The sequence below is a fragment of the Halichoerus grypus genome, chromosome 11, assembly GCF_964656455.1.
Source record: "Halichoerus grypus chromosome 11, mHalGry1.hap1.1, whole genome shotgun sequence".
Lineage (NCBI taxonomy): Eukaryota > Metazoa > Chordata > Mammalia > Carnivora > Phocidae > Halichoerus > Halichoerus grypus.
In genome coordinates, this window is record NC_135722.1 from 9,038,735 (window position 1) to 9,064,269 (window position 25,535).

The following is a 25,535-nucleotide window of genomic DNA, read 5'->3' on the forward strand; positions in this document are numbered from 1 at the left end:
AGAGAGAGACACAGTGAGAGCAGGAACACAAGCAGGGGGAGCGGGAGAGGGAGAAGCAGGCTTCCCGCAGAGCAGGGAGCCCGATGCGGGGCTCGATCCCAGGACCCCGGGATCATGACCTGAGCCGAAGGCAGACGCTTAACGACTGAGCCACCCAGGCGCCCCTTTAATTTTATTTTAAGTAAGCTCTACGCAGGGCTGGAACTCGTGACCCTGAGATCAAGAGGTGCATGCTCTACAAACCGAGCCAGCCAGGCATCCCAGGATTATACTTTTAATAAACTGAAAACCAAGCATTATTTTTCCCATTTAACATTCAGAACTTCTGTTGGAAGCGAGGGCTGGGATGTTTAAAGTTAAAAGCTGCCTGTGTGGGGGCGCCTGGGTGGTTCAGTCGTTAAGCGTCTGCCTTCGGCTCAGGTCATGATCCCAGGGTCCTGGAATCGAGCCCCACATCGGGCTCCCTGCTCCGCGGGGGGCCTGCTTCTCCCTCTCCCACTCCCCCTGCTTGTGTTCCCTCTCTCGCTGTGTCTCTCTCTCAAACAAATAAATAAAATCTTTAAAAATAAATAAATAAATAAAAGCTGCCTGTGTGGAGGTGTGTTCAACAGAGGAAAAGCATATTCCGTCTGTCTTGTTTAATCAGTGCAGGCTTCCTGGAAGAGGGAGGGTTTGGGCCCGTGTTGCACCTCCCAGCCCAGCTTCATATTTTGAATTTCAAACCTTCAGTAAAGTTAAGAAATTAGTACAATGAACCTTTACATATGCACTGAGATGCACCAGTTTTTATCATTTTCCTACACTTGTTCTATCTCTATGCACTTGCAAATATGTATGTGTCTGTATTTTTGTCTTTGCTGACTCATCTGAAAGTCAATTGCAGATGAGATTTTACCCCTGAGAACATTCTTCTATATAGCCAAAATACTATGCCAAAATACTATTGTCACACCTAACACATTCAACATTGGCTAATACTGAGTTTTTCATATTCTAATTTCCTTAGTTCCAATAATATTCTTTTTTTTTTTAAAGACTTTATTTTTAAGTAATCTCAACACCCAACACGGGACTCAAATTCATAACCCCAAGATCAAGAGTCAGACATTCCACCGACTGAGCCAGCCAGGTGCCCCAGAAAAGACATTTTTAATATTTTGGTATACCCATTCTTCATAATTTTGTTCTACCCCCGTATCTAAGGCAGAAGGAGCTTGCTGTGTTCAAAGAAGTTTCTGTATCTGGCATTATGCTAAGTCTTTTAAAGTGATCTTTGTTAAAACATGTGTGAGATAGGAGACATCATACCCATTTTACAGATGAGGAAATGGGCTTCAAACAGTTGGGTCACTGTCTCAGGATTACATCGCTGATAAATAGCAGAATGAATCTAGATCTGCCCAACACCAAAACAAGGCACTTTTAGATTATGAAATCCTTAAGAGCAAAGACCACATAACAGTCTCAGTGCTAGAGAACTTATCTGGTTCAAAAGTCCTTTTACAGATCAAAAGTTGAGGCTCTGAGATGGGAAGTGTTGGGTCCAAGTTTGAGGCAGTGTTAGGAGCAGAAATTGTCTCATATTACTGTTCTAGAACAGATTTTGCTAGTAAGTAGTATATACACTTTGTAAGTGATTGAACTTCTAAAATGTAAGAACAAAAAAAGAGCCATAATTAGTCATTTAGCTTTTAAAACACAATCACTTCAAAAGTGTTATTGGAAAATCGACCTCCGTGCTTCAGAGCCAAAATATAGCAGGAAGACAAGAGTTGGGGATAAAGAGGAACAATAGCTTTATTTATTTTTATTTATTTATTTATTTTAAAGATTTTATTCATTTATTTGACAGAGAGAGACACAGCGAGAGAGGGAACACAAGCGGGGGAGTGGGAGAGGGAGAAGCAGGCTCTCCCCTGAGCGGGGAGCCCAATGCGGGGCTCGATCCCAGGACCCTGGGATCATGACCTGAGCCGAAGGCAGATGCTTAATGACTGAGCCACCCAGGCGCCCCAAACAATAGCTTTATTGCTTTGCTGGGCAAAGGAGCCTGCAGCAAGCTATGGCCCTCAAAAACTGTAAGCCTACCGGGAGGAAGGGGCTCAGAGGAAGGTGCTGGGGGGTTTTATAGGTAAATACAGGATCTAGCTGGTTTCTACAGGAATTGTGTAGGTGCTGCCAGCCTCCTTAGTCCTTTTCAGGGTGGTACCAGGTTCCCGAAACAAAAGGCTAAAAAAGGAGGAGAGGAGGTTTGCGGGAGAGGGAAAAGTTTACTTTAAAATCGAGCTTCGCGGAAGCATTAGTGCAGTCATTTTGACTTTTGTTCAATTCTATGTCTTTAAGTGGTTTCAAAAGTATCTTCAGGAACTGCCATCTGGTATTATTCTAACTCACACTTCCACTGAGAGCAGTAAGCCTTCTGGCCTCAGAACCAATTTTCCTTTTCATTCATTTAACCAACTACTAAGAACCTACTACAATGTGCTAGGCAAACACTGTCGTAGGGGATGAGGATATAGCCTTCAACAAAATAGGGAAAGTTCCTGTTGTCAAAGAGCTTCTTTTCTGGAGTTTATTCAACAAATAAGGAGCGCCTGGGAGACTCAGATGGTCAAGTGTACGCCTTCGGCTCAGGTCATGATCCCAGGGGCCTGGGATTGAGCCCCGCATTGGGCTCCCTGCTCAGTGCAGAGCCTGCTTCTCCCTCTCCCTCTGCCATTCCCTCCGCTTGTGCTATCTGGCTCTATCCCTCTCTGTCAAATAAATAAATAAAATCTTTAAAATACCATCAACTTGGGGTGCCTGGGTGGCTCAGTCGTTAAGCGTCTGCCTTCGGCTCAGGTCATGATCCCAGGGTCCTGGGATCGAGCCCCGCATCGGGCTCCCTGCTCCTCGGGAAGCCTGCTTCTCCCTCTCCCACTCCCCCTGCTTGTGTTCCCTCTCTTGCTGTGTCTCTCTCTGTCAAATAAATAAATAAAAAATCTTTAAAAAAAAAAAAAAGAAAAAGTGAGAGATTATATATTAAAAAAAAAATACTATCAACTTAAAAAAACCCACAAATATAATAAAAGTAGTGAATGCTTATATAGTGCTTACTTAACCATTGCAGGCACGAAGCGCTATACAGTGAATAATGTGGGGAACAAAGGCTAAAGAAATATAGAAAAAAATTAAACCTCCTTACAACTTGTAGCCCATTGACAAGTACTTGAGACAGGCAGAGTGACCTTCCTCCAAGAACTCAACTGCTTCAATGTTAATACTTTGCTAGAGGCAAAAGGCAACCTTTCTTTGACATTGGCAACCTTTGACATTAGCAACCTTTGTTTGACCGTCGCAGTCCTGGATCCTCTAAGTCTCCTTTAACATATGAAACTCCGTTTGGAAACGTCCTTCATCTCTTACCCTCCCCCCAAGATACATGTTAACAATCATCCTCCAAGCATATGAGCCACTAATCTACATCTGAAGGATCTCATGACTAAAGTTTACTAGACAGTAGTAAATGACCCCTTAAGGTCCTGGAAACCTTAGAGACTTACGCTCTCCCTATCCCCCTCCCAACTTAAAAGTATATAAGCAGTCACTCCTCACAACCCCAGTGCAGCTCTTTCCGCCCACGGGTCCTGTCCCTGTGCTTTAATAAAACCTTTTTTTTTTTTTTGCACAGTAGACGTCTCAAGAATTCTTTCTTGACCGTTCGCTCCAGGACCCCAACATTTCACATCAGTGAACATATTCCCTGGTTTCAATTTTCACAACAAACCCTATGAGGGAGTTGTACTATTATCATCCTCACTGGGGAAGAGGAAATAGGCATAGAGAGGGTGTTGAGCAGAGTACACAGCCAGTAAGTGAGATAGCTGGAACTTGATCTAGACAGACTGGCTGTTCTAGGGGCTCTTCAAGAGGTGCATGTGAGCTCCTCATATAGTTACCACACTCCCTCTCTGCAAGGGAGAGGAGAGGTCCTGAGTTGGCAGGCTGGGGAGAGAGCAAAGCCTAAACAAAGTGCCAGCTTATGACTGGGAGAACACCTACAGCCCAGCCAGCCCAGTTTATTTTGGGCTTTTTCTCCTTCCCTTTATTTCCTTTTCCTCTCTTAGGAGTTTTCCCTCCCTCCCTCCTCATTCTCTCTCTCAGGCTCCCACCCACTGTGGAGCCCACGAGGGGCTTGAACTCACGCCCCTGAGATTGAAACCTGAGCTGAGATCAGACTCCCAGCCTTAACCGACTGAGCCACCCAGGTGCCCCGCCTCCTTTCTTTCCGTCTTCTTACCGCTTTCCCCTTCCCTTCTCTCCTTTAACTGCTTTTTCCATTGTCACTGTTTGTTTACTTGTTTGTTTATTTATTTAATATCGTCACTATTTATTGATGAAAATGTTTCCTAGTGCTTCATTTTTTAAAACCTCCTGAGTTGAACACTGAATTTTTGGCTTTCGGAAAAATAATTAAATCCAATTGTGAATAGCCGCAGCTAGCTTTAGTTTGTGTCTTAAAAGCCCTTTGAGGGAAAACAAGGTTTTGTTGAGGCCGGTCGGATTCTCGTTGTCACCGTCGCAGTCCTGCTCTGGGATCCCGACGCGGTCCGGAACCAATGTATGAGGGTCGCGGACGTCGCCGGACGGGTTTTCCTGAGAAGCCTAGGCGCTGGTTCCTTTTGGGTTTCCCGTCAGCGCGCATGCGCTGCCTGCGCTTCGCCGCTCCCGCCTCGGGCTCGGGCTAGGGCTCCGGGATGTCCGCGTTGTGCGACCCTCCCGGGGCCCCAGGGCCTCCCGGTCCTGCCCCGGCCACCCACGGTCCCGCGCCGCTCAGGTAGTCAGAGCCCCTGGCATCTTCCCCCATCGCGCGGCCCTGCGCCGATCCCCAGCCTTCTCGGCAGAAACCCGGATCCTACCTCGAGAACTCGCGTCAGGGTTCTCAGAGATTCCTGCTCGGGTCTTCCCAGAACTCAGGGACTGCTTCACCAAAACTCTGGGCTCCAGTGCCCGCACTCCTAAGATCTCGGTCCTGCCTCCTTCTAACCGAAACGCCTAGTTACCCCAGATCCCGGCCTTGTTTTCCCAAGAGTTGGGGATATCAGAACTCTTGGGAACCCAGCCGTCCTGCCCCTTTTAGACCCGAGAGAACCCAGGGTCCCCTGACTTTATGGAGACTCCCTGGGAACCCAGTCCCGGAAACCCACAAAATGCTTCCCTCTAGCCTTTGCCTTGCCCTCCAACTAAGCTACTCTCTCTCACCTTAGGGTGGTTTATTTGTTTATTTATTTATTTAAGGAATCAGAGAGGGCACAGTCGGAGCCCTATCAGCCCCTAGAGGATGCGGTCTTCTTTGGCAGAAAAGGCAGTAAGAGGAAGGGGACTTTGCCTCTTCCCATGACACCGGCTTCTGAACGCCTAAGACTGAAGCCATCTGTTTTGGGAGGGGAAGGGTTGAAAGGCAGACATTACCTTGTCTGTATCCTGGGACACTGTGATTCCTAGGCACCAGGAGGATGCCCGGAGTTGGTTGTTGATGTGTTCAAGTGGTGGGTGGTTAGGATGCTTGCAGAATATGGGGAAGAAACAGGTACTAGGAGGCCTTAATGAGGGACAAGTTGAGTTTAGGATTTTCTTTAAGAGTATAATCCCCGCTGCTTGTGTTTTGGGGGGAGGGTAGTCAAGCTGGAAAGGTGTTTTTAAAAGCAGATGTTGTAGCCACACAAGATATATTTACTCAATTCAAAAAATACTCATGGAGTACCTCCCGTATGCCTGGCACTTCAATAGAAAGGGATTCAGTGTTGAAGAGAATAGAAATGTTTACTACCCTTTTGGAGCTTATAGTCTGATTACTTAACCTTAGTTTTCTTATCTGTAAAGTGGGATCATACCTTATTGGGCTGTTGTCTGGATTGAAATAATATACATAAAGTACTTAAAGAGTACCTGACATGAGTTACCTAACATTGATATTATTGTTATTATTGAAAGAAAAAATATTTATTGGTGATTAGTGTGAACTTGATATGGTGCTTAAGTGTTTCATGTGCATTATCTTATGAGGGAGGTACAGTTACCCCTGTTTTACATGGAAAGAAACCAAAGCTCACGAGGGGAATGTAATGTGCCTAACATCTCCCAGCGCTCTAAGTCTGCTTCTCTTGCTTCCTTTTAGCGCTCAAGAGTTGTCCCAGGAAATCAAGGCTTTTCTGACTGGCGTGGACCCTATTCTGGGCCACCAACTCTCGGCCCGGGAACATGCTCGCTGTGGTCTTCTCCTGCTCCGCTCTTTGCCACCTGCTCGGGCTGCCGTGCTTGACCACTTGCGAGGTGTCTTTGATGAGAGTGTCCGGGCCCACCTGGCTGCCCTGGATGAAAGCCCTGTGGCTGGCCCCCCTCACCTCCGTCCACCCCCACCCTCCCATGTCCCCGCTGGGGGACCTGGTCTAGAAGATGTGGTGCAGGAAGTACAGCAGGTGCTGTCTGAGTTTATCCGGGCCAACCCGAAGGCCTGGGCACCTGTGATTAGTGCATGGTCCATTGACCTCATGGGGCAGCTGAGCAGCACATACTCAGGCCAGCACCAGCGTGTGCCCCATGCCACTGGCTCTCTCAACGAATTGCTGCAGCTGTGGATGGGCTGTCGGGCCACCCGCACATTAATGGACATCTATGTTCAGTGTCTCTCAGCTCTCATTGGTAGTTGCCCAGATGCCTGCGTGGACGCCTTGCTGGATACCTCTGTCCAGCATTCCCCACACTTCGACTGGGTTGTGGCCCACATTGGCTCCTCTTTTCCGGGCACTATCATCTCCCGAGTTCTCTCCTGTGGCCTTAAGGATTTCTGTGTTCACGGTGGGGCTGGAGGCGGAGCTGGTGGCAGTGGTGCAAGCTCTTCTCAAACCCCCTCTATAGACCCCTTCCCTGGATCTCCTGCTATCCCTGGGGAGAAACGGGTGCCCAAGATTGCCTCAGTTGTAGGCATCCTAGGGCACCTGGCCTCCCGCCACGGAGACAGCATCCGCCGGGAGCTTCTGCGAATGTTCCATGATAGCCTGGCAGGGGGCTCTGGGGGCCGGAGTGGGGACCCGTCCCTTCAGGCCACAGTCCCCTTCCTGCTGCAGCTGGCGGTCATGTCACCAGCTTTGCTGGGCACAGTCTCTGGAGAGTTGGTGGACTGCCTTAAGCCCCCAGCTGTGCTGAGTCAGCTGCAGCAACACCTGCAGGGATTCCCCCGAGAGGAGCTGGACAACATGCTGAATCTGGCTGTGCACCTGGTGAGCCAGGCCTCGGGGGCAGGTGCCTACCGCCTGTTGCAGTTCCTGGTGGACACAGCTATGCCTGCCTCAGTCATTACCACCCAAGGCCTGGCTGTGCCGGACACGGTGCGTGAGGCCTGTGACCGGCTGATCCAGCTGCTGCTGCTGCATCTGCAAAAACTGGTTCATCACCGGGGAGGGTCTCCCGGGGAAGGGGTGCTGGGCCCGCCCCCACCCCCCCGCCCTGTGCCCTTTCTAGATGCGCTAAGAAACCATGTTGGAGAGCTGTGTGGAGAGACCTTACGATTGGAACGGAAGCGCTTCCTTTGGCAACACCAGCTCCTGGGGCTGCTTTCTGTCTATACTCGGCCTAGCTGTGGACCTGAGGCCTTGGGCCATCTCCTGAGCCGGGCCCGAAGCCCTGAAGAGTTGAGTCTGGCCACCCAATTATATGCAGGGCTGGTAGTCAGCCTCTCTGGCCTCCTGCCTCTGGCTTTCCGAAGCTGCCTGGCTCGGGTGCATGCAGGGACTCTGCAGCCTCCCTTCACTGCCCGGTTCCTGCGCAACTTGGCACTGCTCGTGGGGTGGGAACAGCAGGGTGGTGAGGGCCCTGCAGCCCTAGGGGCCCGGTTTGGGGAGTCTGCATCAGCCCATTTGTCTGACCTGGCTCCTCTCCTGCTACATCCTGAGGAGGAAGTAGCTGAAGCTGCTGCCTCCCTCCTGGCCATTTGTCCCTTTCCTCAAGAAGCCCTGTCCCCCTCCCAACTCCTGGGACTGGTGAGAGCTGGAGTACATCGCTTCTTTGCGTCTCTGAGGCTGCATGGCCCCCCAGGGGTGGCTTCGGCCTCTCAGCTTCTTACCCGCCTCTCTCAGACCTCTCCAGCTGGGCTCAAGGCTGTCTTGCAGCTGCTAGTTGAGGGAGCCTTACATCGGGGCAACGCAGAACTGTTTGGAGGGGAAGTGGATAGGGACAATGAGACTCTTTCAGTTGTCTCAGCTCCTTTGGCTTCTGCCTCCCTGTTGGACACAAACAGGCGGCACACTGCAGCTGTGCCAGGGCCTGGAGGGATTTGGTCAGTTTTCCACGCTGGAGTCATCGGTCGTGGCCTCAAGCCACCCAAGTTTGTCCGGTCACGCAATCAGCAGGAAGTGGTCTATAACACCCAGAGCCTCCTCAGCCTCCTGGTGCACTGCTGCAGTGCCCCTGGGGGTACGGAATGTGGGGGCTGCTGGGGGGCTCCCACCCTGAGCCCTGAGGCAGCCAAAGCGGTGGCAGTGACCTTGGTGGAGAGTGTGTGTCCTGATGCAGCTGGTGCTGAGCTAGCCTGGCCCCCTGAGGAGCACGCCCGGGCCACCGTGGAGCGGGATCTCCGCATTGGCCGGCGCTTCCGGGAACAGCCCTTGCTCTTTGAGCTGTTAAAGCTGGTGGCGGCTGCTCCCCCAGCCCTGTGCTACTGTTCCGTGCTCCTGCGGGGGCTACTAGCCGCCCTTCTGGGTCATTGGGAAGCCTCTCGCCACCCTGATACAGCTCACTCCCCCTGGCATCTGGAGGCATCCTGCACCCTGGTAGCTGTCATGGCAGAGGGAAGCCTCCTGCCACCAGCCCTGGGTAATATGCACGAGGTATTTAGCCAACTGGCACCTTTTGAAGTGCGTCTGCTGCTGCTCAGTGTCTGGGGCTTTCTCCGGGAGCATGGGCCATTGCCCCAGAAGTTCATCTTCCAGTCAGAGCGTGGCCGCTTCATCCGGGACTTCTCCAGGGAGGGCGGGGGTGAGGGTGGACCCCATCTCGCTGTGCTGCACAGTGTCCTCCACCGCAACATTGACCGCCTGGGCCTTTTCTCTGGCCGTTTCCAGGCACCTTCACCGTCCACTCTCCTTCGGCAGGGCACATAGCCTTTTCCAAGCTTCGGAAGCCAAGGGAGGTTGAGCGGTGAGAGAGCTAGGGAGCTAAGGTGCTGCAGAAAGGTGGAGGATTCTCTTCTAAAACCTTGGCCTAAAGAGCGCTGTCACTTTTTTCCTCCCCCATCTTTTTTTTCTAAATAAAATTTGCCGAGTTGAGAAAAGCAGAGTCCAGTGCCTCTGTCTGATGCTGAGAGCTGGCAAAGTCGGACAGCATCTGGCTCTGGACAATCCCGCCCCCGCCCTCAGGCCACGCCCCTAGACCCGCCTGCCGCGGGCATTTGTTGTGCGCGCTCTGCCAATGGGACAGCCGCCCGGCGCTCTCCGGTCGAGCCAATCAGAAAGCCGGAAGGGGCGGGCGCTAAGATACGTGGCTCAACGCGCGCGGGGGGAGGGGAGCCTCGGGGTCAAGGAGCAAACCCGGCACAAGATGGCGGCGGTAGCGGCAGTGGCGGCGCGTAGGAGGCGGTGAGGAGCCCGGAACCCGGGGGCACGGCCGGGAGGCCCCCAGGCCCCCCAAACCCCATATCTCTCCTTCCTATGTGTCCTCCTGAGACTCTGTTATCCCCCGGCCTCGTGAGCAGCCTTTGTCCCTCTGGAGGCGGCCTCAGGCTTCCCCGCTTTCCTCGCGGTACATCCGCGCGGCGTTGGGGGCCCTTGCTTCTGGGGCTCCCAGCTCCAGCCCGGCGGCTCAAGAGGGCCGCAACCGTTCGTTCTTATTGGCCTTGGCGGCTCGCGGCGGTTAACGCTGCCGCCTCCTTCCTGCAGTGTGCGGGCCATCCGGGCGGGGGACTAGACGCGGCCGGGCCTCCGGGAACGCAGTCCACTGTCCTGCGGGCCCCTCAGCCGGGAAGCCCCGCGGCCTGCTATCCCGCCTGCACTACCCTTCTTGCCCTACCCCCCGCCTCCCCCCAAGAGTCCCGGACCCTGCCCTGCCCTTGTCTTCACGTGGACACCAACCATGGCTTGTTCGGTGTTCACGGTCGCTGGGCACGGCTGGGGCAGGATCCCGTAAGTTCACCGTCTGCCTGGATGATGGTGCTCAAACACAACATGCAGTCGAATGTTTTGGTCTGCGCTCTCGAGTTTCTATTACCGAAAAGCAAAAAACAAAACGGTTCGAAACAATCACCAGCGCCACAAAACGTTTACCTGGACATAACGGATGTACTGGGGTGGGAGAGGCATGTACTGTCACCAGCAGTGAAAAAAAGATTGGACTGTAAACTCAACTCTCTGGAAGCCTGTGATCTGAAACAATAAACGGGTGCACCTTACCCTGTGGCTCATTCCTGACATTGGCTTGTGACCACCTCTTGCTCTCGGGCGTTCAAGGCATCCCTGAGTTCCTAGGGCCTTCCAACAGGTCACATCTGAAAGATCTTTTAGAAGTCCTGTCCTCATTGGCATTTCTCCCAAGCCCATTGCATAGATTGTGCAAATACGACTCCAGAGGATATTTAACTCACTTTACTTCTGATTACTGCTGCTTTGGGCAGGTGGACATGGAGTCAGTGGTGCAGGGTGCCTGCTGCGGTCACTCCTCAGGATCTGGGCCACAAGCCTTGCTGTTGAGTTTTCTGGTAGCATTTCTTGTGCTTGTTTTGCTACTAATTATTCCTGCTTGGCCTATCAAAAGACAGTGCCTGGTGTTTTCATCACTTTTCTGTGTGCCCTGGCTTGCTTTGCACATTCTTCTGGAACTGGAGGGCTTATTGTGTTCTGCCATCTCCCTTCTGGTGAATTTTCCTTACCTTTAGCTTTCAGGCAGATGCTGAGGCTAATGCTGGGTACAATGTATATAGTCTCTAGTTAGCAGTTTGCAAAGTTTTAAGACTTAGAAGAAGAGAAGCCTGTGTTTGTTTTGTCTCCTATTTGGGACACTTTAAGAGTGTGCTCCTGGACAGCCCACATCAGTCGCTGGGAAAGCGTGTTTAAAATGCAGATTCTCCCAGGGTTCGGGAATCTACGTTTACTAAACACTGCAGGTAATTCTTAACAGACAATGAAGTTTGAGAACCTCTGTTTAGGATTTACTGAGAATGGATGAATGTATCTTTTAAACTAACTTGTTTAGCCAATTAGTCCCTTGTCTGTCATTTGATAGCACCTTGGGGAAGTAACAGTTTATGGTAACCTTGGGGTAATGGTCCTCAGTGAGGCAGGCCCTGCTGGTAGGTAGCGTGCTGTATTGTGTATCATGAAGTTATGTGGGCCCCGGAGTCAGGCAGAGCTGAGTTCAATCCCAGTTTCACCCCTTTTAGCAGTTCAGTTTTGGATGGATTATTGAACCTTTTATGCTTCGATTTTCCCATCTGGGAAAAACCCCAACCCTACATTCACCAAGAAAACAATGAAAGAAATGAAAAAGAGGTAGTATGTATCAAGAAGTGGTTTTGAGTGATGGTTGCCCATTAGAGTTGTTTTGAGGAGATTTTAAAAACTCTGATGCCCAGGCCCCGCTTCGTGCCAGTTCGATCAGAATCTCTGGGGGTGAGATTGGCACTTTTAAAAACTTCAGGCTGAGTTGAAAACTAGGGATATAGGCAGCTAGCCCGGCCCCTGGGGGTATGTTAGGATTCAGTACATGTGGCTGTTGTTACTCTTTTCAGGCTTAGGTCATGGTAGTGGTGACTTATTTTGAAGATCTAGGAGTGGAGGTCAGAGGAGCAGGATGCCTAGGGTGCTAGGGATGTTGGGACTCTGGGTATTGTGACAACAGGCTGGCTGAGGGTACATCTTTAACTTTTCCACCGTAGCTCCACCTAATGCCTTCCCCGTGGAAAGGCATGGCTCGCTTTGTTTCTCTCTTCCTCACATGGTGCCACCACTTCCCCTGGGACTGGCTGTTAACTGCTCCTTTCCTCTGAGAAGCTGATGTAACCAGAGTCAATACCAGGGCCTCTGAAGGCCAAAGATCCTTTGTCCACTCCCCTGCCTTTTGAAGGGAAGGTGTGAGTGAGCCAACTCCTCAGGCCTGACATTTCACCCCATGTCCACTGTGCCTTTTCTTCTATTTGACCAGACTCTATTTTTCTCCCCTTTTAGGGTTGTGGTGGGAAGGGGCCTTTCCCTGTGAAGGTGGGGCCTTTTCTGATCTCTGTGCTGATTGTTCCCTCTTTGTCTTTTTTTCCTCCTTAGGTCTGGGACAGGTTTGGTACTCGCTTGTTTAGGGGTCTGCCTGGGAGTTACCCTTGCTGTGGATAGAAGCAACTTTAAGACCTGTGAAGAGAGTTCCTTCTGCAAGTATGATATTTCTTGGAGAGTGGGATGGAAAATAGGGTACTGTGGGAGGTGCTGTGGCAGATGGGGGGTAGCCTGGGGACATTGCAGGTGGTAGAGGGACCTAGGAACATTGGGGAACCTTCCCTCCTTCCCATTTCACTTGGCAGGAGGCAACGAAGCATGCGGCCAGGCCTCTCTCCGTACCGAGCCTTGCTGGACTCTCTACATCTTGGTCCTGATGCCCTCACAGTTCATCTGATCAACGAGGTCACCAAGGTCAGGGGAGAAAAGGAGGAGCCTGGTGGGGGTGGGGAAATGGCTAAGGGGTAATTCGGCAAAGGTGAACCTGTAGCCAACATTCTATCCCAGCCGTCTTGGGATTTTGTGAGGAATTCGGATCTCAGATCCCTTAGGTAAGGGGCTAGAAGGAGGAGACCCCTCAGGAGGGAGTGGGTTCAGAGGGCATTCCATGGTGTAGCCCTCTCCCTTCTCCAGATCCAAACCTCTGCCCCCACAGGTAGTGCTGGTGCTGGAGCTCCAGGGGCTTCAAAAGAATATGACCCGGATCAGGATTGATGAACTGGAGCCCCGGCGGCCCCGATACCGGGTGCCAGATGTATTGGTGGCCGATCCCCCCACATCTCGGTAAATTTTTCCTGAGAAACCTATCCATTTCCCTGCTCCTTTTGTCCTTCCCGATTAACCTTTATTTGGTTGATTTTTTTTCCCACTTTGGGGTAACAGCTGACTAGCATCTCGTCACTCTCCTAACCTTGCTCCATTTCTCCCTCTGTTTCACGCATTTTCTCTTCTGCCCTTTTTCTTCTTTCATTCTGCAAACAGATACTGCTTCCAGTTCTGTGCCAGGCCTGGGGTAGGGGCTGGCAATGCACGAGTAGATAAACAAGGCCCCAGGTCTTGCCCTCCAGTGTTAGTGTCTCTGTGGTTGGTTCCTCCCGTCCTTTCCCTTCCCCTTACTTTTCTCTTTTTCTTTGTTTTTCTTCAGATACTCATGATATGATTACTCAAATTCTTGAATCATGACACAGTGTCATTATATTCCATGCATGGCTCTCTCTCTCTCTCTCTTTTTTTTTAAGTTTGTTTATTTTTTTTTTAGTAATCTCTGCACCCGACGTGGGGCTCAAACCCACAACCCTGAGGTCAAGAGTCACATGCTCTGCTGACTGAGCCAGCCCAGCACCCCATGCATGGCTCTCTATTAAGTACTTACTTACTTACTTACTTACTTAATTTTTTAAAGAAGATTTTATTTATTTATTTGACAGAGAGAGAGAGAGCACAAGCAGGCAGAGTGGCAGGCAGATGGAGAGGGAGAAACAGGCTCTCCGCTGAGCAGGGAGCCGGATGTGGGGCTCAATCCCAAGACCCCAGGATCATGACCTGATCCGAAGGCAGCCGCTTAACGGACTGAGCCACCCAGGCGCCCCTATTAAGTACTTAATTTAAAAAATGATATAATAAGGGGCGCCTGGGTGGCTCAGTTGTTAAGCATCTGCCTTCAGCTCAGGTCATGATCCCAGGGTCCTGGGATCGAGCCCCGCATCGGGCTCCCTGCTCTGCGGGAAGCCTGCTTCTCCCTCTCCCACTCTCCCTGCTTGTGTTCCCTCTCTCGCTGTCTCTCTCTCTCTCTGTCAAATAAATAAATAAAAATCTTAAAAAAGAAAATCTATAGAAAACGATATGATAAACTTCTTCCCTGTATACCCTTTACCCAGCCCAACCATTTACTTGTCACTATCCTGTGGTCCTGACCGCCCCCAGAGGTGATTGTTACTCTGAAGTTCATCATTCCCTTGTCTTGTTCTTACAGTTGTATCACGTGTATGCACATAAGAACAGATATACACAAACGTATTTGTGTTTGTGTGCCTAAGCCATAAACTACGTAGGTGTGTTTGGTTTTGAGTGTTACAGGTAAGTATCCTAGTGAATGTGGGCTTCTGGAACTTCTGTTTTTGACATAACTTTTTATAACTCTGTTGCATGTAGCTTTAGAAATTCATTTTTACTGCCATATATATTCATACGGTGCCCCATGGTGTTAGCATTTTCGAAGTTGTGTTTATTATTAATTTTTAATATAATTTTTAATTTTTATATTTCTTATATTTTATATAATCTTTTTTTTTTTAAAGATTTTATTTATTTATTTGAGAGAGAGAATGAGAGATAGCACGAGAGGGAAGAGGGTCAGAGGGAGAAGCAGACCCCCAGCTGAGCAGGGAGCCCGATGCGGGACTCGATCCCGGGACTCCAGGATCATGACCTGAACCGAAGGCAGTCGCTTAACCAACTGAGCCACCCAGGCGCCCTATTTTATATAATCTTATATTTTTAATTTAACTTTAATTTTTTATATACTTTTTACAAAATATTTATTTATTTGACAGAGAACAAGCAGGGGGAGTTGCAGGCAGAAGAAGAGGGAGAGGCAGGCTCCCCGCTGAGCAGGGAGCCTGATGTGGGGCTTGATCCCAGGAACTTGGGATCATGACCCGAGCCAAAGGAGACGCTTAACCAACTGAGCCACCCAGGCGCCCCTCTAAGTTGTGTTGAAATAATTCTTCTCTATCTCAAGGTCAGAAAAGTATTTTTTTTTTTCTAAAAATCTTACTTTAGGGACGCCTGGCTGGCTCAGTCAACAGAATATACAACTTTTTTTTTTTTAAAGATTTTATTTATTCATTCGAGACACAGATACAGAGAGAGAGAGAGAGCATGAGCAGGGGGAGAGGCAGAGGGAGAGGGAGAAGCAGGCTCCCTGCTGAGCCAGGAGCCAGACGTGGGGCTCGATCCCAGGACCCTGGGATCATGACTTGAGCCAAAGGCAGACGCTTAACCATCTAAGCCACCCAGGTGCCCCAGAACATACGACTCTTGATCTTGGGTTTGTGGGTTTGAGCCCCATGTTGGGTGTAGAGATTACTTAAAAAAAAAAAAAAAAAAAAAGAATTAAAAAATCTTACTTTAAAATGTTAAGTAATAATTTGTCTGGAGTTGATACTAGTATCTGGTATGAGGTAGGTATTTGGTACCGTTTTTTTCCTGTTCAGGAAATCTGTTTTTCTGACTTCACTATTGAATAGTGCTCTTTTCCTCACCAACCGCCATGCTACCTCTGTTACATTTCTAAGTTCTAACTATGCTTGGGTCCACTGCCAAGCTCTTCTTTGGTTCCTTTGGTGAATCTGTCCGCCCCGGCACTGTCCCCACACCACCTATAGCTCTTAGCAGTCTCCCCCCCCCAAAAGTGTCATCACTACTCTTCACCCTTTGTGCTTCTTTGTATCCCTTTTGATCTCTTTCCCAGGCTTTCTGTCTCTGGCCGTGATGATAACAGCGTGGAGCTCACCGTGGCTGAGGGACCCTATAAAATCATCTTGACGGCGCGTCCATTCCGCCTGGACCTGCTAGAGGACCGCAGTCTTCTGCTCAGTGTCAATGCCCGAGGACTCTTGGATTTTGAGCACCAGAGGGCCCCCAGGGTCCCGTGAGTACAGGGGTTGGGACCGGAGAGAACCTAGTGTGCAAGAGCCCAGGGATGTGGTGGATTTGGCCCCGGGTCCCTGGGAGGAGACAGGGTGGCAGGACCACCGTAGGGGCTGGGGCTGGGAAAAGCTGCTCTCGGGGAGAGTAGGAAGCAGACCCGGGTCGCGGTTTTCTCCGTTTCCTGTACAGATCAGGAGGCAAGTCACTTTTGTCTCTGAGCTGTACCCTGGGCACCTCCTCTGGAAGGCCTGCCTGGGTCTGCCTTTCCCTCTTCCCCTTCTCACACCATCACATTTCCCAGGTTTATTTTCTTCTTTTTTTTTTTTTTTTTGGTTTCTTTTCCGCCCCACCCCCCATCTCTGGAAGTTTGTCGACTGAAACTCACTTTTATGTTTCTGTTTTTGTGTTGGTTTTGTGCCTCCTTTTCCCCTTCCCTACCCATCTCCTCCTGCCCCAGTTTCTCGGATAAAGTTAGTCTCACGCTCGGTAGCATTTGGGATAAGATCAAGAACCTTTTCTCTAGGTAAATCCATGGCCACTGGTACTGTATCTGTTCCTCTGCCCTTACCTGCCCTTCACTCTGGCCCCCAGGGGAAGGTGCCCCAGACCTTCCTATGCCCTGCCCTTCACTCACCCTTCTTTCCCCAGATACGTGGTATCTGGTCCCTGTTCCCCTGTGGGAGCTCCCTAGGAGAAGGAAGATGAAATGCTGGGAGTCCTTAAGGAATGTAGGGTGCTTCTTGCTTTGCCAAGGGGTGGAGAGATGCCGCCTGATGCTGGGGTTTCTGGCTCTTAGCGGGAGTGCACAGAGGCCCTAGGTGGAACTGCTTGCCAGCTGCCCTTGAAAGCTTTCTTTGGCAAAACCTCTTGTTTGGGTCCCTGCATATATCTCTAGAGGCTTGACCATGGTATGACCCACTTGCCTTTGTAAAATCCTGGTGTCAGGCCAAGAGGCTGAGGCCCAGTGAGAGTAGCGGGGGCCAGATTCTCTCGGAGGCTGCAGAGCCAGCACTGACATTGCCAGTCCAGGCACTTGAACCATCCCGCCTGTCTCTTCTGGAATGCAGGCAGAGGCTAGTGATTTAGTCCTGTGTGTGGAAGGCACCTCCTGGTGGCATTCAATCATTTCCCTTTCTCATTTCTCTCCCCATCCTTTGCATATTGATCTGCTCACTGGGGTCCCTCGCCAAGCTTTAACATTCAGTCCCTTCCTCCAATGCCTTCGTTCCTTTGGACCCTTGGCTCTCTATTCCCTTACCCCTCCTTCCACTAGCCCCTCGTCCCTGCCCCCTCTGGATTGGAGCAGACAGCTCTCCTACCTTCCAGGCAAGGATCAAAAGACCCAGCTGAGGGCGATGGGGCCCAGCCCGAGGAAGCACCTGGGGATGGTGACAAGGCAAGTCAGTGGGCTGGGTGGTTGGGCACAGGGCTGGCTGGGAGGTTGGAGGGGAAAGGCCCACAGGAAACTTGAGCTCAGTCTCCCCACTGGGGACGGGATTTAGAAGAGGGTGGGGGAAGAGAGAGCTAGTGTGTGATTGGAGGTGGTCTGCTTTCCTCCTCACAGCCAGAGGAGACCCAGGGGAAAGCAGAGAAAGATGAGCCAGGAGCCTGGGAGGAGACGTTCAAAACTCACTCTGACAGCAAGCCATATGGTGAGGGACTGGGAGGGGAGAGCCTTGGGCAGGGACGCAGGGACTCCTTGTCAAACAGAAGCTTTGAAGCCCATCTTTTGCTTTCCTTCCAGGCCCCACATCTGTGGGTTTGGACTTCTCCCTGCCAGGCATGGAGCATGTGTATGGGATCCCTGAGCATGCAGACAACCTGAGGCTAAAGGTCACTGAGTGAGTCCCATGGTGACATCAAGAAATGGGGAAAGAGGGGTCGGACGTTAGGGCTGTGGGGCGGTGTCCGTGCAGTTTGGATACTCTGGACAAGCATGGATCACTTCCTGTGGCCAGATCACCTTTGGTGATCAGAAAATTCTCCTTTGAGAGGCGCCTGGGTAGCTCAGTCAGTTAAGCATCTGCCTTCAGGGACGCCTGGGTGGCTCAGTCGTTAAGAGTCTCCCTTCGGCTCAGGTCATGATCCCAGGGTCCTGGGCTCAAGCCTCGCATCAGGCTCCCTGCTCAGCGGGGAGTCTACTTCTCCCTCTTCCTTTGCCCCTCCCCCCTGCTTGTGTTCTCTCTCTCTCTCTCTCTCTCTCATAAATAAATAAAATTAAAAAAAAAAATTCTCCTTTGAGAAAGGGCAGGGGGGCCAGTTTTTATCACTCACCTGTATCTGTGGGATGGAGGTTGTGGGTGCCACAGCCTAGGGCCAGCCTGTCTGTCTGCCTGCAGGGGTGGGGAGCCGTATCGCCTCTACAATTTGGATGTATTCCAGTACGAGCTGTACAACCCCATGGCCCTGTATGGGTCTGTGCCTGTGCTTCTGGCACACAGCCCTCATCGGGACCTGGGCATCTTCTGGCTCAATGCCGCAGAGACCTGGGTTGACATATCTTCCAACACTGCAGGGAAGGTGAGCACGCATGCGGGGAGGAGTAAGAGAGTGAGTCTTCAGGCCTGAGGCAAATGCGTGTGCTAGGGGCGTTTACTTTGAAGAGGCCGGCTGGAGGCTCTCAGGGATACTGTTTGGGGACTGGGTGGGAGAAGGGGCCCTGAGCCTTGGGAGCAACATTTGAGTTCCCTGGTCCTTCCCAGAAAACACACACTCATGGAGAAAATATTGCTTCTTCTGCATCTGTTGTCAGTACATTTGTTAATGACCATTTGTCAGGTACTAGACACTCTTGGAGGTGCTGGGGATATATTGCTCATTGAGGTAGGAAAGGCTCTTACTCTCAGGGTGGAAGACAGATGTTAAACAGGTAAGAAGATGGGGTGAGTTCCGCAGCGGTAAGTGTTGAGAAAGAAATGCGGTGATCACATGGTGGGGACGGAGACAGTGCTGTTTGAGATGACGTGGTCCAGAAAAGCCTCACTGAGGAGGTGATACCTGATCTCAGCCCTGACTGACTCCTTAGGACCCAGCTGTGTGAGGACTCTGAAGAGAACATTGCTGCTTTGTCTCTAGGTCAGGGAAGAAGAGGGTGGGTGTCGGACCTGTGTCTCTGGTCCCCTCTGTAGACCCTGTTTGGGAAGATGCTAGACTACCTGCAAGGCTCTGGGGAGACCCCGCAGACAGATGTCCGCTGGATGTCGGAGAGTGGCATCATTGATGTCTTCCTGCTGCTCGGGCCCTCTGTCTCTGATGTATTCCGGCAGTATGCCAGTCTCACAGGTACGTGCGTCCCCTCTCTGCCAGCCAGCAGCCTCCTCCGCTGGCTCTGTCTTCCTGAGACGGGTGACTCCGTTTTCAAAAATTCTGTGCCTCAGCCTGCTTACTAGCCCAGTACCCTTCTCTCTCTCTCTCTCTCTCTCCTCTCTCTCTGACAAGCCTCCCTCAATTTCTGGGTGTTCCCGATGGCCCCAGGTTGGGCCTGACCCCATTGTGACCCCCGTGCCTGCAGGGACCCAGGCATTGCCCCCGCTCTTCTCCCTCGGCTACCACCAGAGCCGCTGGAACTACCGGGATGAGGCTGATGTGTTGGAAGTCGATCAGGGCTTCGATGATCACAACCTGCCCTGCGATGTCATTTGGCTGGACATCGAGCATGCCGATGGCAAGCGGTACTTCACCTGGGACCCCAGCCGTTTCCCCCAACCCCTTACAATGCTGGAACACTTGGCCTCCAAGAGGCGGAAGGTAAGAGGGCTGTGGTCATGCTCAGTCTTCTCAGGCACAACAGCCCTGGAGAGCTCTGAGCAGCCCTGTTCCTTGCCTGCAGCTGGTGACCATTGTGGACCCCCACATCAAGGTGGATTCCGGCTACCGTGTACACGAAGAGTTGCAGAGCCGGGGTCTATATGTGAAAACCCGGGATGGCTCTGACTACGAGGGCTGGTGCTGGCCAGGTAGGTGGGCCCAGAATTGAGGGAGAGGCTATTGTGAGACCAGGGAGGTAGGATGGGAGCCGTTTTGCCCCTTGGAGGTTGATAGCCAGCCTTAACTTGTCCTAGGCGCTGCTGGTTACCCTGACTTTACCAATCCCACGATGAGGGCCTGGTGGGCTAACATGTTCAGCTTTGACAACTATGAGGTACGGCAGCCCCTCCCCTGCCTGCAACTGTCTCTCCCACCCTGCCTCCCTAAGTCCGTCATTCTCTGCCAGCCAGCCCTGCTGTGGTTGGTTGCCTGTATTTTTTTTTTTAAGATTTATTTATTTGAGAGAGAGTGTGTGCGGGGAGGGGGTGCAGAGAGAGAAGGAGAGAAGCAGACTCCCCGCTGAGGGCAGAGCCTGACAATGGGCTTGATCCCACCACCCTGAGATCATGACTTGAGCCGGTATCAAGAGTCGGTGCTTAACTGACTGAGCCCCCCAGGCGCCCCTGGCTGCCTGTATTTATTAGGAGCATTTATCATGCTCCTCAGAGGACCCTGAGAAATGCTTTTTGGATTCTTAGGAGTTCTCTGCTCTCACAGTTTGTCTTTTTCCTCCCCTCTGTCCCATTTTCTGCCTCGTGTGCCTAGGGCTCAGCTCCCAACCTCTATGTCTGGAATGACATGAACGAACCGTCTGTGTTCAATGGTCCAGAGGTTACCATGCTCAAGGATGCCCAACATCATGGGGGCTGGGAGCACCGAGACGTGCATAACATCTATGGCTTCTACGTGGTAAGAGGCTGAGTGAGGAGAGCCTGTGGGCTGGGTAACTTACACAGGACAGCAGCCTTTTGTTCCTCACTACCCCTTCTCTCCTGTGTCCACCCAGCACATGGCAACGGCAGACGGGTTGGTGCTGCGCTCTGGGGGCCTAGAGCGCCCTTTTGTCCTGAGCAGGGCTTTCTTCGCTGGCTCCCAGCGCTTTGGTAAGATTTGGAGAATAGAGCTGTGACAGAGGGTGTGAAGGCCAGATGGGAAGAGTGGTGCACCAAGGCCTGCTTCTCGGAGAAATGTGTCCACGCGGCTGTCCTCCGGGAGCAGCAGGCTGCATCTCCGTCCCCCCCTCAATCTGCGCACTTTAAGGGGATCCAGGGACGGGGGAGGACCAGTCCCCTTTCAAGTGCTGTTGTGAATTCTGCCACCTTGGACAGGACCCCGGGGGCCCTAGAACAGATGTGGCAGGTCATAGGAGTTGGCTGTATGAAAAGCAGAGCCCCTCCACTGTTGGCAAGCTCCATCTCCCTCATCTTCCCTTAGGAGCTGTGTGGACAGGGGACAACACTGCTGAGTGGGACCATTTGAAGATCTCTATTCCTATGTGTCTCAGCTTGGGGCTGGTGGGACTTTCCTTCTGTGGAGGTGAGAGGGGGAGGAATTGGGGGTCTTGGTTTGGTGGGAGAGGAGCCGGGTAGAGGGCACAGGACCCAGGCACAAACAGAGAGCTGAGAGTCTAGGGTGGGACCTGGGGGAGTTCCTTAGGTAGCAGCCCTCTTTTCACCCTCTTTTCCAACCTCTTTCCTCCCTCCCCTCTCCCAGCGGATGTGGGCGGCTTCTTCAAAAATCCAGAGCCAGAGCTGCTTGTGCGCTGGTACCAGATGGGAGCCTACCAGCCATTCTTTCGGGCACATGCACACTTGGACACTGGGCGGCGAGAGCCCTGGCTCTTACCAGCTCAGTACCATGACATCATCCGAGATGCCTTGGGCCAGCGATACTCCTTGCTGCCCTTCTGGTACACTCTTTTCTATCAGGCCCACCGTGAAGGCATTCCTGTCATGAGGTGAGGCATTCAGCTGGGTCTGCGTAGAGTGGGCTGAGGTGGCTGAGGGACAGTGGGGAACTGGGCTCCATCTCTGGGCCTCTTTTGCCACTCACCAGGGCCTTGTAAAGGAGGGAAATTCTGGCTGCAAGGTCAAGAGTAAGAAGAGACTAAGTAGCAGTAGCAGTAAACATTGCTGCCAGGCATTGTTCATCACTGTCCCCAGAGCCTGAAACAAGGCAGACAAATATCCTTCCATCCTTGGGAGTAAGACAGACAGACATGTACACAAATATGCAAATAAGAAAATTGCCGGGGCGCGTGGGTGGCTCAGTCGTTAAGCGTCTGCCTTCGGCTCAGGTCATGATCCCAGGGTCCTGGGATCGAGCCCCGCATCGGGCTCCCTGCTCAGCGGGAAGCCTGCTTCTCCCTCTCCTACTCCCCCTGCTTGTGTTCCCTCTCTCGCTCGCTCTCTCTCTCTCTCTCTGTCAAATAAATAAATAAATATCTTTAAAAAAAAATTAAAAAAAAAAATTGCCAACAATGATAAGCTCTTTGAATAGGGTGATGTAATTTAGTTCTACAAATGGCCTTTTTAAGAAGAAGGATATGTGAGCGGCACCTGGGTGGCTCATTCGGTTAAGCGTCCGACTTTTGATCTCAGCTCAGGTCTTGATCTCAGGATCATGAGTTCAAGCCCCATATTGGGCTCCACGCTGGGTGTAGGGCCTACTTAAAAAAAGGGCATGTGAGATGAGGCCTGACTAAGGAGGAAGATGGACTTTTGTGATCTAGAGGAAGAAAGTTTTCAGCACAGGAGATTGCAAGTGCAGACATCCTAAAGTGGAAATGAGTTTGTTGTGTTCCAGGAATAGAAAGACCAGTGTGTCTCAGGGTAAGGACCCAGAGGGAGAGGTAGGAGATGCCGTAGGAGAGGAAAATTCGACCTGATGCAGGATAATGAAATGGCCACTGGTATGTTGCCGTGTGGAATAGTTTCAGGAGGAGGCTGGGAAGGAGGAGGCAAGGAGATGGATTAGAAAGTTCAATGACTAGACCAAGGGTAGGTTGTGTAGCTGAGGCCTACCGCGTAGTTGGGCTGTCTGGCGCAAGCTCCTGGCTTGTACCCTGTGCTGTTCTTATCTCCGGTTCCTGGGCTAGCATCTTTGACCTCTGCCAAGACAGCAGATGTCTTCCCTTGTTTTCTTGCTTCCTTCCTAGGCCCCTGTGGGTACATTATCCTCAGGATGTGACCACCTTCAGTATAGACGATCAGTTCCTGCTTGGTGAGAAATGGAGGGGACAGTTGCTGGTGGGTTGGGATAGGGCTGAGAAGAAGTAAGCACCTGTGGGAGAGATGTCTGTGGATGCCCAGGGAGGGAGGAGTGAGTGAGGCCGGTGGCACAAGGCGGCAGGCATTTTGGTGCTCCCTGCCTGGGAACTGGTCCCCTCAGTTCACAGCTGATTCTGGTGTGTTTTAGGGGATGCATTATTGGTTCACCCTGTATCAGATTCCGGGGCTCATGGTGTGCAGGTCTATCTGCCTGGCCAAGGGGAGGTGAGTTAAGGAAGAAAGGGTGTGGTGGGGAAAGGTGGTGAAGGCCAACGAGGGTAAATAGGATGGGGGCCATGTGCAGTGACTTACTGTGTGTTCTGCCACCCACAGGTGTGGTATGACATTCAGAGCTACCAGAAGCATTATGGTCCCCAGACCCTGTACCTGCCTGTAACCCTGAGCAGTGTGAGTATGCCTGGCCCAGCTGCCAGCTCCATCTGCCTGTCAGTTTCCAGAAGGGGAGAGTGTGTGCTTTGGGGTCCAGTACGTAAGTGGGCACAGAGGGGCAAGAGCAAAAGACACTGCCGGGCCCAAGATTGGACAGTGGGGCAACTTCATCCCCTGCTCTTGCCCTAGATCCCTGTGTTCCAGCGTGGAGGGACAATTATCCCTCGGTGGATGCGAGTGCGGCGCTCTTCTGACTGTATGAAGGATGACCCCATCACTCTTTTCGTTGCTCTCAGTCCCCAGGTGAGCGCGGGGGCAGGGAGCCCCCTCAGCCCTCTGCCTGCCTTCCCGGGATTCAGTCCCTGGGGGGAGTGCCCCCCACTCCCTCTTGGGCTCAGGCTCTCCCCTATCCCACTTCCCGCTCAGGGTACGGCCCAAGGAGAGCTCTTTCTAGATGATGGGCACACATTCAACTATCAGACTCGCCATGAGTTCCTGTTGCGTCGGTTCTCGTACTCTGGCAACAGCCTTGTCTCCAGGTAAGGAAGTGCTCATTCGTCCTTGGTAGCCTCAGGGATGCTCACAGTGCACTGTGCTCTTTTCTTGCATATGACCTTGCTCTGGGTCTCCTCCTTCCTTCTACTCTGACATCTTTCTCTCTGACAGGCATCTGTTTTTGTTCCCTCTAGCTCAGCAGACCCCAAAGGCCACTTTGAGACACCAATCTGGATTGAGCGGGTGGTGATAATAGGGGCCGGAAAGCCAGCAGCCGTGGTCCTCCAGACAAAAGGTGAGGGGTGAGACTGGCCCCCAGGCGGGGGAAAGAGGGGAAGTAGGGGCAGGGCTGGGACACCTTGCCTGTAGGAAGGCAGTTGCTATGCCGTAGCCTGTTGCTGTGACCATGGAACGCTTTCTTTTTCTCCACCAGGATCTCCTGAAAGCCGCCTGTCCTTCCAACATGACCCTGAGACCTCTGTGTTGATCCTGCGCAAGCCTGGCGTCAACGTGGCATCCGACTGGAGCATTCACCTGCGATAACACAAGGGATGTTGGGGGGTGGGAGGGGTGCAGTGGTGACGAGAGTTCCTCTTCCTTCTGCCTTGGAGTTTGACCCTCCCCAGACTTCACCTTTCTTATCTGAAGACTCAAATTCTGCCAACATCTGGGCAGGATGAGAAGCTGTCCCTGCACTCTGAATTCCTCCTGTGACCTCCTGACCTCTGCCACCCCGCTGACACCAAGTCTCCCATCGTCCCTCAACACTCTGTTGCTCTAACTGGAGCACATTCACCTGTGAAGACCTGGGGACCATGAGGCCCTTGCTTTCCCTTCTTTTTCCTTTCTTTTGGGGGCCCCGAATCTCCTCTAGACCCTCTTCATTCATACCTCTTGTGTGTTGATGCCATTTCTTGGAAGAAGAAGAGGGCAGTGAGCTTTAGGGCTCCTTTTCTCCTTCCCCTTCCCTCCCCACCAAACTGCTCTCCCCCTTTTATTTCTTTCTCCCGATTCTTCTCTGTCAGCCCTCCCCTTTTTATGCCCCACTGATACACTGGGACCACCCCTTACCTGATAAGGGATGAATGGATCAAAGGAGTGAGGTTGCTGGAGAACATCCTCTTCCCTGTTGCCCCAACCTTTCCTCTCCCCGATTGCTTCTAGAGCTGCTGCAGTTCTGACAGGGGCAGTTCTATCTTCCCTGTCCTTTGGGGGAAAGAAGTTTCCACTCTTCCTTAAGAGAGGATGGGCATTAAACTTCTTTTGCCCACTTTTTGTCCCCTCGGGGGGCATTCAAGATGGAGAAATCAGTTGTGGTTTCATCAAATCATGGTCACCTGTATTTATTGCTGGGAGAAGGCTGAGGGTGGGGGGAGATGATCATGTGTGCCCAGGGTTAGCTTGAAGCCCTGGGTGGGGGGTGGGGGAGGACTAACTGGGGACAAGGGGGAATATTTGTGGCAATTTTTTTTACTTCCTCTTGGCCCCCAGCTGCGACAGGTTTTGATAAAAGGAGAAACAATAAAGAGAGAAACCAATAAATAACTGTTGGTGTCCGGATTCTGATTCTGGCCTGAACCACAGACCCTTAGAAGCCTAAGGGCCTGACATTTTCATCTAACTTCAGCATGAGCCTCATCAGTTCAGCAAAATGAATGAGTGCAAGTCTTCCTCAACTTGCTAGATGCCAATA

At 51.7% G+C, this 25,535-nt stretch overlaps 2 protein-coding genes across 4 annotated transcripts; both read left to right on the top strand.

Annotated features, from left to right (window-relative positions):
* Window positions 1–4,678: 4,678 nt before the first annotated feature.
* On the top strand, window positions 4,679–10,420 carry INTS5 (integrator complex subunit 5). Its single transcript, XM_036122214.2, has 2 exons — window positions 4,679–4,816; window positions 6,158–10,420. Exons 1-2 carry the CDS (start codon window positions 4,737–4,739, stop codon window positions 9,135–9,137), a joined length of 3,060 nt encoding a protein of 1,019 aa, XP_035978107.1. The 5' UTR covers window positions 4,679–4,736; the 3' UTR covers window positions 9,138–10,420.
* GANAB (glucosidase II alpha subunit) lies at window positions 9,490–25,387 on the top strand. Of its 3 annotated transcripts, XM_078057897.1 has the most exons (25): window positions 9,490–9,611; window positions 12,285–12,389; window positions 12,536–12,644; window positions 12,886–13,013; window positions 15,703–15,882; window positions 16,339–16,404; window positions 17,208–17,281; window positions 17,450–17,533; window positions 17,626–17,722; window positions 18,221–18,401; window positions 19,010–19,163; window positions 19,393–19,628; window positions 19,711–19,837; window positions 19,943–20,022; window positions 20,454–20,597; window positions 20,695–20,791; window positions 21,123–21,224; window positions 21,402–21,645; window positions 22,846–22,910; window positions 23,106–23,182; window positions 23,291–23,365; window positions 23,537–23,650; window positions 23,774–23,886; window positions 24,037–24,137; window positions 24,276–25,387. In XM_078057897.1, exons 1-25 carry the CDS (start codon window positions 9,574–9,576, stop codon window positions 24,383–24,385), a joined length of 2,901 nt encoding a protein of 966 aa, XP_077914023.1. In that variant the 5' UTR covers window positions 9,490–9,573; the 3' UTR covers window positions 24,386–25,387. The 3 variants fall into 3 exon arrangements, 2 of the variants coding, with proteins under 2 accessions (XP_077914023.1, XP_077914024.1); XM_078057898.1 differs by lacking the exon at window positions 16,339–16,404; XR_013442308.1 differs by lacking the exons at window positions 23,106–23,182; window positions 23,774–23,886; window positions 24,037–24,137; window positions 24,276–25,387 and having other exon boundaries at window positions 23,537–23,611.
* The last annotated feature ends 148 nt before the right edge of the window (window positions 25,388–25,535 follow it).